The sequence below is a fragment of the Aspergillus fischeri genome, genomic scaffold, assembly GCF_000149645.3.
Source record: "Aspergillus fischeri NRRL 181 1099437636265 genomic scaffold, whole genome shotgun sequence".
Taxonomy (NCBI): domain Eukaryota; kingdom Fungi; phylum Ascomycota; class Eurotiomycetes; order Eurotiales; family Aspergillaceae; genus Aspergillus; species Aspergillus fischeri.
This window is the reverse complement of record NW_001509761.1, coordinates 1,288,020-1,300,266: the sequence shown is the minus strand read 5'-3', so window position 1 is coordinate 1,300,266 and position 12,247 is coordinate 1,288,020. Positions and strand designations below refer to the sequence as shown.

General features: G+C 50.5%; 2 protein-coding genes across 2 annotated transcripts, besides 1 other annotated feature; one reads left to right on the top strand and one right to left on the bottom strand.

Annotated features, from left to right (window-relative positions):
* Positions 1-2,636: 2,636 nt before the first annotated feature.
* On the bottom strand, positions 2,637-6,572 carry NFIA_004990 (putative class V chitinase; the record flags this gene model as incomplete). Its single annotated transcript, XM_001259035.1, has 5 exons — positions 2,637-3,062; positions 3,115-3,525; positions 3,588-4,036; positions 4,088-6,253; positions 6,302-6,572. 5 exons carry the CDS (start codon positions 6,570-6,572, stop codon positions 2,637-2,639), a joined length of 3,723 nt encoding a protein of 1,240 aa, XP_001259036.1.
* Positions 3,669-3,707: a microsatellite.
* Positions 6,573-7,693: 1,121 nt separating the features above from the next.
* On the top strand, positions 7,694-12,000 carry NFIA_004980 (uncharacterized protein; the record flags this gene model as incomplete). The annotated part of the gene is made up of 7 exons (XM_001259034.1): positions 7,694-7,795; positions 7,852-8,280; positions 8,340-8,549; positions 8,598-8,935; positions 8,985-9,132; positions 9,186-11,040; positions 11,108-12,000. 7 exons carry the CDS (start codon positions 7,694-7,696, stop codon positions 11,998-12,000), a joined length of 3,975 nt encoding a protein of 1,324 aa, XP_001259035.1.
* Between the last annotated feature and the right edge of the window lie 247 nt (positions 12,001-12,247).

Here is a 12,247-nt window from a genome sequence, read left to right as displayed (position 1 = left end):
GGCGTTTAATTCCCCATCAGGGTGGACATAGACGGTGTCAGACATGGGATCCTGAAGAAGCCTGATAGCCAGGAACTTTACGTCAGCAAAGAAACGCCATCGAATGTCTTCATAGAGTTCGTACCGGAAGGCGAGAAAGACTATCGGAAGGGACGCGAACCGGCCAGTGGTAAAGTGACGTGGAAACTTTCTCGCCCTGGAGAAAACAAATCCTACTGCCTCTTCAATGAGTGAAACACTTTTAGGTGCTCTTCGTTTAAGGTCGAGATCGTGTACCGGCTCTCTCTCAAGGAATATAAACCTGGAGGTAGTCCGGCATATCCCATTCGGTACTCAGATGTTGAAGCAAGCGCTCCGATGGAAACTCTGAGAGAGCTTCAGGCTATTGACACCATTGAAATGGCCGTAAGAGAAGCCGCGAATGCCCTCGAGGCCCTCAAAATGAAAGAAGAAGAGGAAGCTGTTGCCAAGGCCAAACAAGAGGCAGCGGATGCCCAGCATCAAGCGGAGGTAATCAAATTGCGAGACAAATGCTTCCCATTTTGGGAAAGTGAGAAGGCATTGAGGAAGCGGCTGTCAGGTGTTCTCAGCAAGGAAACGGCAGCGTCTGTTAATAGCGACATTGAAGGCATCGAGACCAAGATGATGGCGGGGGTTGAGATTCTTCTGTCGTATGCAAGGCTGCATATCACCTGGACCAGGGTCGAAACATTGATGACGGAGAATCAAGTGCCAAAAGAATTCCAAGGCCTCTTGCACAGGAGCTATGCTGCCTTTGGCTTGAGTGAGAAGTGGGCCGAGGCTCCTACGAAGCCGGAATCTGCCAACGGATATTGCGAGAGAAGGCGAGATATACCCCCCCCCCTATAAGGGGATAGAGTTTGAGCTGGGGAAGCTTTTTTTCAGGGTTGTAGGGTCTAGAAGGCAGCCCATCAAGTCGTTTAACCCTCGACGCTGGTAGCCCGAGATATCTGCCACATCCCATAATCCAAAAATCAGAGGGATTCTGCCGGTCGGGCGGTCGAGCGGTCAGGCCACGGGGTGGCAGCTTAATAGTAGAAGGCGGCTACAAGCCACGAAGCATCCAGAAAGATATAAATTTCCGTCTCGGAGAGACCTCTGCTTTTCTGTTGCGTCCACAACGTAATAGTCGTCATCCTCCAAGGGTTCGTGCTCAGACACCATAGCACGAAGACTCCTTGATACTCGTCGTCCGACGTGACTAGGTCATCCGTCCACAATTAGCCAAGATCGGCAGGTACCTGGGGGGAAGGGTCCGAGCGGAAGGGATATCTAGCCGAGAATCCCGGAGCTGGCGAATGTAGCGCGTCGGGGTATGGATACCAGATGCGTTCGGTCCGGGTCGTCTTAGGTTGCATTGGATATCCTGAAAGCAGATGCTTCCGGGAAGAACAAGAGCTTGCTATAAATAGCACAATTACCATAGGGCTTTTGTAGGATTTCTTCCTAACATCCTGGCCCTGATCAAAATCCTTTCTGTGTTCATAATGAGATGCTTAATCTAGGTACTATATAACAGGTACATAAAATATAATCATCGCTGTTCCTTGTTCTCCACCTCTATATAGAGAAGAGAAGCTCGCAATGGGAGCGTCCCGGAAACGATATACATTAGCTAGAGTACAGGTAGACGAGAAAGGTTCGGCAGCGTCTCTGCTATAAATACAGTCTCTGCTGCTACTTCATAAACCGTGATTTTGCTTTGCATATTCCGTACGGTACTATCTAACCCTTGATTAGGTATAATTTCAGCCAGTATACAACCCATTCGCATCCCTTCTCATCATCCACATGGGGTACGGATCGTCCATATCAGCCCACAAGCAAAAAAGCGAAAAAACAGAGACCTTCATCGTCCCATCAAAGCCAGTGGCCTCCCGCTCCACCTCATCAATCTCCGGCCAAGGTTCAACGGCCTTCACCCACCACTTTTTATAATACTCCCCCGCGGCCTCTCCGATGAGTCTCTCATCGGCGTTTCCTAAGGCCTGACACACCTCCTCGTCGACGACAAGACACACGTGGCGCTGCGTAGAGTAGCCCCAGTTATAGTTCTCTCTTCCTCTACCGCTGGCGTAGTCATCGATCCAGGATTCGTAGTGGGATCGCACGCCGTGGAGCGAGATGCCATTGAGCCGGGTGCGGTCTTCGATGATGATGGGGCGGTGTTTGGCGCTGATCAGCTGGTAGCCATTTTTGAGTTCTTCGGGGGGTCCGGCATAGTAGTCTTTACACCATGCATATTCTTCGAGGATTTCCCGTTTTATGCAGGAATTTGTTAGTTCGATGATTCGGGGAAATTGGCGGTAGGATTGAGGGCTGTATGTGGTGCGGTAAATCACGAAACCCCAGGATGGTGCTTTAGGGAGTCGAAGCCAATCTATGAGACGTTGGGAAGGAGTGGGCACCATGTTCTTTGTAATTAAATATAGGAGAGATAGGAACCGGAGGAAAGAAACTCCCTAGACCGGGCAATTAATGAAGCCTAGGATAGGAGGGAGGGTTTGGGTTGGAAATTGAGTGGCTACTTATACTTTCCGTCTGCCTTGCCAAGAGACTTGGCACTATGCCAAGGTAATATTCCACCACGCGCTGTCAATGTTCATATGTACAATCTAATCTATATCATCCTGGTTTATGGTGGTATCCGTGTCCCTTAAAGTGCGAAGGATCTCCCGTACCTGCACCGCCGTAAGTCCTGTCCGTGTCGCCCAATACCTGTCCATTGCCGTGGCCCATCTGTCAACCCAGCTATGAGTATGAAGGCCCACTTGATGGAAATGGTCCCTGACCCATATACTCCACCACTCTTGTGCATACTCTCTGCGGTTGCCGAGGTCCGCCCACCTATTATTGGCTAGGCCTAATTCTGAACGAACTTCATTTAGCGAGCTTGCCATGTGGGAGTTGATGACAGGATGGTTCAAGTAATGGATAACCGCAACGGCCGCTCGCATGCTGTTTAGTGCAGCTGTGTAGTTGTCATCCTTGACAGAACTCTCCATATCTTTGTCATTGTAAGGTCTGTGCCTCATCCAAAGCTGGACGTTGTCAGTATGCTCTAGGTGTCTGTAGTATTGATCATTTACATACGCGTTTCTTTACCTGGTTCAGTTCACCATCGAGTAGAACGAACCCTCTGTCATTTCTTGTGCTGCCAAGTGCGTTCATCATCCGCACGATGGGCCGATCCGATTGGGCACCTCCCCTCATAGGGGGTGGATCCCTAAGTATCGGTGCATCCAAACCTTGCCGGATGAAATCAGCGGAGAGGGGAGGGTATACCGGTGCGCTTCCAGAAGGCACAACACCATTATGAGCATCCCGGACAAAATCAGCAACAGTCTGTAATTCAGGGACATGTTCCACCACGAAGTTTTCCTCGTTCTGTCGAGTAACTGGCCGAGTTCCAACATCTGTACTCAAGCAGTTGTCGTTGTCTTGAAATCCATATCCCGCGCTCCAGATAGCGTTATCGCGTGGCCACCGACCCCTATTTCTATACTGCATTTTAGAAGCAGGTGCACATTAGTAGTTAATAGAGCTTTAGATGACGATAGACTCACAGCTAATGACCGCACAATCCACTCTGCGCCGCCAATGGTGCGCGTAAATGATCGGGAGGATCTTTTCTCCAGATCCCGGGCTTCGAGGTCATCTTCGGCGTCATCTTCGAGGTCACCTTCAGGATCGTCGTCCCAGTGTCTGTCCGGAATAGGACATATAATCGCGTCTACGTCTCCCAGCACCGCATTGTAGAAGGACATATTGCATACTATGAGATCTACCAGCCGCCAGGATCCCTCTCGCACCCAATCTCGGGCCCCGGTCATATAAGCCCGGATCTTTTCCACAGTGAGATTTGGATAAAGGGAGATAACATGTCTTTTCCAGATCTCTCGCGAAGCTTCTGAGACAGTGTATGATAAGACCAGCGTGCTGAGAAGATCTTGCATGGCCTCCTGGGCTTTGCTGCTCGCGCGGCGTACAAGTGCTGACGGGCTGCCGAATTCATCTGGTTCCGGGTTAGTCTCCTTCGATTCTCTAGAACGCGTCAGCTACGTACAAGACGTGACATTCCCGAGAAGGTAGTCATCCAGCACCAGATCGCGCTTCCAATAGTCGTCTATGCCGCAGGACGGATCATCCATGAACTCTTTCACACTCTGTTCCAAGCTGGTGTCCGCATCTGTGTAAGAGCGCTTGCTGAGTGTAATGTACTTGGGCTTGCAACACCGGGCTCGGCCGCCGTCTCCCTCACAGCCATTTCTGGTTTCCAGGGCCACTCTTACACGGTCGTTGGGGCAGCCGCTAGCACAGTATCCATCTACGGCGGCACTGTCCACGGAAAAGATTCCGACGTTATCAAACCACTCACAGTCCTCCCATTTGGTGTCATCCTTTTGGTCACAGCAGTACTTTCTCTCCTGAAAGGTGGCCTCCTGCCCATTCCAGGTATATTTGAAGGTCTTCCATTGGCAGTAGTCCCCCCCACTACCTGTGCTTGACTCTGCCACCAAGGTATTCGGGCAAACCCCTTCATCGCACTTGGGAGATTCGGCCCATGTGCACTGAGAATAGAGCTTCATGCTCGGGGTGTCGAAAGTGCAGCATGCTGCCTGGTAATTGTTGTTTTCACAATCCCGACTATGAGATCCGATCTCCACCGTTTTTTCCGGGCAATTCCCTCTCCCATTACACTTACCATTGCGGTGCCCATACCAGCCGCAAGTTGGAAGAGGTGAGTCAGGGGGACAGCAGAAGAGATGGTCTCCGCGCCGACCGCAGCTGGCGTTGTCTAACATACCTTCTCCCTTGCGCGCGCCGCTATCGCTGCGAGCGATCAGGGTCCAGCCAGCGGGGCAGTTCTCGAAACAATTTGTCCACTTGCACTGCTGGTGAACTTTGCGGGTCTCCAATTCGTCTGTCACAGTGCTCATAGCAAGTGCCTTGACTTTGCGATTGGCGACTTCACCTAAAGCGCTGGAGTAATTGCCGTAGGGAAGATCGTGAGAGACAGCCCAGACCATGACGCCTCCCAGACACTGCCCACGTGCAAACTCCGCCTTCAACTTGAAGGTATCCGCGTCGTCATACGTCAGCCACTGGTTGTTGTCGAACTTGAGGATCTTCACAGCGGCATCCTTGTCCAAGGTGGGCTTCACTTGACGGTCATTCATGATCTCAACAATCTCTGAATTTAGCAAAATTCCCACCTCGTTGCTACATACTCCTGCATTTCCTCCAGACTGAAAGGTGCATCCTGGCTCCATACAGCTGGGGCTCGTGGCAGAGAACACACGGGCGTAGAATGCCAGGCCCAGCACGACCTTTTCGGGGTTGATATCGTTCCGCCATAACAGGTCTAGTGCGTTCGTGATCTCAGTCAAATTCGTGTGAGAATTCAACTCAGGCGCAAGCCACTTGTTGTTTCTGTCCCAAGCCCCATGGAGGTCGTAAGACATAATGTTGAAAAAGTCCACATCCTTCTGTAAGTTGACAATATCAAAGTTTTGCAGATACCAATATGAGGCAGGAAGAGTGATAGTAAGCCCATCTCGACCGCCCGAGGCTTTCAACGCCCTTTTTAGGTTGGCGATAAAGGAAGGGAAATTCTTGTAGTCCTCAGGTCGGCCACTTCGATCCTCAGCCACAGGATATTCCCAATCCAGGTCGATACCATCAAAGTTGTACGTTGACATGAAACTAATCAAAGACTTGAAGAAAGCCTTCTGATTGGCCTCAGAGCGTGCAATATCAGAAAAAACCGTAGCAGTCGGTCCGGGATCATTGAACGTCCAGCCACCCACAGCAATATAGACCTTTAGATCAGGGTCGGACCTTTTAAGGGCTGTTAGGCGCTTCATCAAATCCTTCTCATATGTGCTAGGCGGAAGCACTTCAAATGTCTTTGGGTCAATGGAGGCGAATGCATAATTCAGATGAGTGTAGACTCCCACAGGGATCTGTTCAGGATAGAAGCTATGGCAGGGTCGCCTCATGCTCCACCCTTCATAATATCCGACGACACGGCCGAGTCCGCTGTTCTTGGAACATGAAGGGCGCTTCACCTTTTTAGTACCGCAAAATTCCTTCGTCGTACCGCAGAAGCCGAACTTGGAACAGCAGACATTCAACGGGCACTTCGCGCTATCCGCAAACTCTCCATAGCCACCCGGGTCGCACTCGGCTCTGCTATCGCAGCCGGCCACACACACGTCTTTTGCACAGTCTATGTGGTCCCAGTTAACATTGTCTTCCGAGGCAAGGGCATACGTACAGTCAGGTCCTAAACCACAATACCCAAACTTATTGCAACAACCCGTTGCACAAGGGTTAGACGCATCGCATTCAGGCCGGTAATCGCAACCGGCAACACAGTCGGCGCCACAGTAGTCGTCACCCACACCACAGTAGCCAAATTTGTTGCAGCAACCGGTTGCACATGGACTAAGCGCACTGCAGTCCTGAGCCCGAATTGGTAAGAAGAGCAAGAAACAAGAGATGAATAACATCCAGAGCGAGGCCGCCGGAATCTTGAACCGGTGCATGGTGCCAATTCTTCGCTTCGACCTTGGACGAGAGGAGGTGTCAACCATAAACACTCAAGTAAAAAGGCGAGTAGAAATAGTAGCGTAATAATGTGTTTAACAGGGGGTTGCAGTCTGATTCCCCTTTACCAATTGAGAATGACAGTCCGCTCTGCTCGGCTTCTGCCTGTTCCCTACTTGAACTGCGTCGGTCTTGGTCCAGGCAATGGACCCATCCAACGTGGTCCACATATTGAGGGATTTAATGTCGTTCAGCGAGCTACGACGAATTCCCCTGAGGACGCTAGGAGAAGCGAGGCAGTAGCAAGTACTAGGTGCCTTCGTCGCCCCTCCAGTAACCGGCTCTGGCGGATGCATCTCGTATGCCAAGAGAGGCGAGGTAGTAGGCTGCTATCATTCTTTAGTCGCTGTAAGGACATCCCTCGTCTAGCTACCCCGTCGGGCTGCTGGTGGTATGATTGTGCTCGTTTCCGAATGCAAAACCGACTCACGATCCCTGCAACATCCTCCACATGCTTACTGATGGTCTTACTGGAGTAGGTTTAAACGCCAACAGGCTTGGCAATCGATAGTGTTTGCCAAGGAACAAGTGTTCGTTAGATTGCAGTGAGACCAAGTTCAACACAGTCCGTTGCTTGGCTGTCTCACATCCGGCCCTATGAGCATCGAGGAATCAGGAATTCAGGGGCCAAAAAACTCTTTGAGAGAGGATGGACTTATCAACCCTGTGAAAACTTTGCTGTGGTGGAGTCTGCCATTGATTGCGGTTCCCTTTTGAGATTACTACTCTTTTTCCGTTCCGGCCATCCGTGGTAATTGTCCGCGTAGTTGAGAACGCAGGGAATTTATGGTCAAGAGGTCCCCTTGATCCTGATTGTATTGTTTAGCAAGAAAGAAATTTTTCCTCTTGAAGTTGGTCGTTTTTGCTGAAGATGAGGTTGCTCGGAATCAATCGGGTAGGGTTTCAGACCCTGTCGATCTGTTTGTTGATCCTCCACATTCTGCTGATATGCACGGCACGGGCCGATCACAGCCATCTGCATCATCGTCATCATCATGATCGTCGGAACAACGAAGCTCAATCACTGCGCAATGCGACGGACTCTGATGATTCCGTGACCATGGTCAAGAATGCTCTGGCAGTTCTGACTCAAGTCAACAAGGACCGCGTGGAGAATCCCAATTTCAACCAATACACCTTCCAGGAGCCTCGCCAGACAAAGGTATAGATCCCGTCGAGTCAGCGAGACTAGTGAGACAAAGTACTTATGCGCAGCAGGCATCGTTTGCGACGGCTCCACCGCTAGACTATAGTCCTGAAGCGGTAGAGAATGCTCGCCTTCGGAAACGCGAGGCTACCTCTGCCACGACCCGTGGCAACAGAGCTTATACTATCCCACCCGAGCTAGCTAGAGCGGCTAAGGTTGTTGCAGAATCTGCCGATAACACGCCTAGTGGAAATCACAGCGATGTAGCGGCTGATATTCGCCGCAAATACGGTCAAGGAAAGCGACAGTCTAATACCCCGCCCCAGGCACTTGTTCAGTCAAATGGCCTTTATGACTTTCAGTCTTTCGCCGAAAATGTGAATATGTCGCTGGTTGACCAACAGAGTAACTCGGGACTTCAAAAGCGCGCCCCTTCTCTGTATTGGATGCCGCACATGGAAAAGAATGGCCATAGTCCATTCGCCCCGACCGGCTACAAGGTATTTCGACGCTCCTCCACAGTTTCTTCGCAGTCGCAGAATCTAAGACAATAAAGTAGATTTGGAGAAATGTTCGCGACTACGGAGCCAAGGGTGACGGGGTCACAGACGACACGGAGGCTATCAATCGAGCAATTTCAGACGGAGGGCGCTGCGGTGCCGACTGCGGCTCGAGCACCAGGTACCCTGCAGTAATCTGGTTTCCAGGAGGCACGTACCTAGTTAGCTCGTCCATTATTCAATATTATAATACCCAGTTCATAGGTGATGTAAGTTCCACGCACAGTCCTTCGGTAAGCATTTCTAACGACTGCTAGCCACTGAACGTGCCCACGATCCTGGCTGCATCGAGCTTCGTTGGGCTGGGCGTAATTACTTCAGATCCCTATGTGAGCGACAATGGGCAATGGTATGTCAACCAGAACAACTTTCTGCGCAGCATCAAGAACTTCAAGATCGATATTCGGCCAACGGATCCGTCCGCCTATGTATGCGCAATTCACTGGCAGGTGGCGCAAGGAACTTCGCTGGAAAATATCGAGTTCTACATGCTGTACAACTCAGATGTCCCGGGGAACACACAACAGGGTATCTATATGGAGAATGGCTCAGGAGGCTTTCTGACTGACCTGACCTTTGTGGGCGGGAACTTTGGGTGAGGCCGCTCCTGGCAATATTAAAAGGAGTGCTAATCGAGATCCCAGTGCGTATTTTGGCAATCAGCAATTCACAACCAGTCAGCTTGTCTTCGTGAAGTGCCACACTGCTCTTCAAGTCCATTGGGACTGGGCCTGGACCATGCAAGACTATGTTATTGAATCATGCACGAATGGTTTGGTTATCGTTGGCGGGGTATTTTGATCCATTCATTCTCTTACATGGAATAACAACGCTGATGAGAATAGGCTGGCGGTCCCATGAGTAACGGGCAAGGCGTTGGCTCCCTGATCCTAGCCGATGCAATCATTGCCAATACCCCAAATGGCATCGTTACGTCCCTCCACACGGAGAATTCTACCTCCTTACTCCTTCAGAACGTTGGATTCTTCAACGTTAAGACGGCGGTTGTGGATAGTGTAAAGAATCAGGTCCTTCTCCCTGGCGGCAATGAAGTGCTGAAAGACTCTTGGGGTTTTGGTATGGTCAATAATGCAACTGGGGTTGGGTCCTTTGTGAATGGGCAGGATATCCCTGTCATGAATAGAACCGAGAAAATGCTTGGAAGTCAGGCCTATGTCAAGCCAAACCTGTTCACACGCCGTCGTCCCCAGTATGAGGATCTCTCAACTGCTGACATTGTCAACGTGAAACTATTCGGTGCCAAGGGCGACGGAAGCTCTGATGACACGGTCGTGCTGAATTGGATCCTGGAATATGCTGCCAACTTATCCTCAGTCGTGTATTTCCCTTATGGTGTGTATATGATCAGGGATACATTGAAAGTCCCCGTGGGTTCGCGAGTTATGGGCCAGGCATGGCCTCAGATTGTAGCCACCGGCTCCAAATTCGAGGATATCAATAACCCTTATGTCGCTGTCAAGGTTGGAAATCCTGGGGATGTGGGCATCATTGAAATCCAAGACATGATGTTTACGGTTTCTGGTCCGACTGCAGGAGCTGTTCTTGTCGAGTGGAATGTCGAACAGTCCGTCAAAGGCTCTGCTGCCATGTGGGATTCGCACATCCGTGTCGGTGGCGCCATCGGTTCCAAGCTTCAAAGGGAACAATGCCCTAAGCAGACGCGTCGTGTGAATCCGAATTGCATTGCGGCTTCTCTCCTGCTACATTTGACTCCATCGTCAACTGCGTATCTCGAAAACATCTGGGTCTGGGTTGCGGACCACGATTTGGACGTGATTACACAGGATCAAATTGACATCTACTCAGCCCGTGGTATCTTGATTGAAAGTCAGCTGGCCTGGCTCTACGGGACCACGTCAGAGCATAACGTCATGTACCAGTATCAGCTCTCTGGGGCGAAGAACATCCTGATGGCTATGATCCAGACAGAATCCCCGTACTATCAACCAGTGCCTCTCGCACCCAATCCCTTTACACCGGGAGCGTTCCCTGACGACCCCTTATTCGACGATTGCAAGTCCAACCCACTCAAGTGTGCTGTATCCTGGGCAGTCCGTATCATTGACTCGTCTTCCGTCTGGATTCTCGGAAGCGGCCTCTATAGTTTTTACTCAGACTACTCGCAGGACTGTCTTAAAACTGAGAACTGCCAGCAGAGGGGCTTTGAGATTGAGCAGAGCTCTGATATTTGGATTTATAATCTTTGCACCAAGGCCATCGTCGAAATGGTCACTCCGTTCCAAGGGGTACCCACATATGCCCGGGATAATGTCAACGGTTTCCTCTCGTCGATCCTGGCTTGGTTGGGTGGTGCCGAGCAAACAGCAGGCCAAAGGGAGTTCCCAGGTTTTAGTATCTACACTTCTTCTGGGCTGGAGGATGCTGATCTTCCTCGGGCCTGCAAGAATTCTCTGGCTGAGCGCATCAAGTGTGATCCGCACTTGTCCTCTATGATGGAGCTGAGTTATCATGGATCCCTGGATAATGACACACTCACTGATTTAGTCTGCGATGCCAGCTGTGAGGCAAGCCTTCGGCAGTGGTACAACTCCGTGGAGCGAAACTGTGCGGGCTATATGATGCCCGGCGGATCTCCTCCAGTGGTATTTGGAGCACGTATGTGGGCTGGGTTCAATGAAACGTGCAGCAAAGACAAAGGGACTGGAGAGTATTGCAATGGTATACCCAACATGTCCCCCGTCTCCCTAGCCTCCGTATATGTATAAATGCTAACATGGAGCTGCAGCTATTATCGATGGCTTTACCATAGTAGAGTCTACCGATGAAATGCCGGACAACGAAATCTGCTCGTACTGCTATGTTGAGCGATTCCAAATGATGCAGCGGAGCCCCTATTCAGCATACAATGAACACTACAAATCCGTTCTCGAGACGATCAACAAACGATGCGGTCTGAGTGGGCCAACTGATATCCGTGAAGTCCCTATGGACATGCCTGTGGAGGAGGAGAAGCCTATCTGTCTTTCTGATACGACATACACCACCGTGGACGGGGATACCTGTACGTCCATTGCAGTGGCAAACAGCGTCTCCTCCGCGGCTTTGTACATCGGTAACCAGCACCTCATACGTTGGTGTTCCTCTATCAAGGCAGGCCTAGAACTATGTCTCCCATTGCCATGTGAGCGAACGTACACTCTCCAACCATCAGACGACTGCGCGAGTATCGAATACGCCTTCTCACTCAAATACGGGGACGTCCGAAAATATAACCCCTGGGTCTCCTACGACTGCGACAACATCCAAATCGCAAGTAAGATATACGGCACCAATATCTGTCTCTCGCCGCAAGGTGGTGAACACATAACGAACAAGACTAGCCATGGCGCGACTACGCCCTCAACCTCCGATGGCCATGCGCCTCTTGCGGTGCCCCCGCCTGCCAATGCAAGCCTGGCTGATGGGACTACCACAAACTGTGGTAGATGGCATGAGGCTGCTGCTGACGAGAGCTGTGTTGCAATATGTGTCCAGAATAGCATTACTCATGAATTGTTCGTGCAGGTCAACCCGTCGCTGAATGCGAAGGATTGCACGCGGAGCTTGCAGGTTGGAAAGACCTATTGTGCAGGTCCGACGTATTTTTGGAATGAGCCATTCGAGGATGATGAGTTGTGAAACCTCTGCGACAGGGTTGGGGAATATTCCATGAAGATGGATTTATCTGTGAATAGCCTGGTAGTAATAGACCGTATATACTCCACGGAGATCTGAAACTTATCATTCTAGAAATTGTTATATTATTGCATAGTATGTAAGATACTAGCATTCTCTCTAGGTTATACTATAGTGTGTATTGTATCTCCATGGACTGTTAATGTATATTTACAGTACCTGCGTGTCACCAAACCAACGCAGTTTAGCT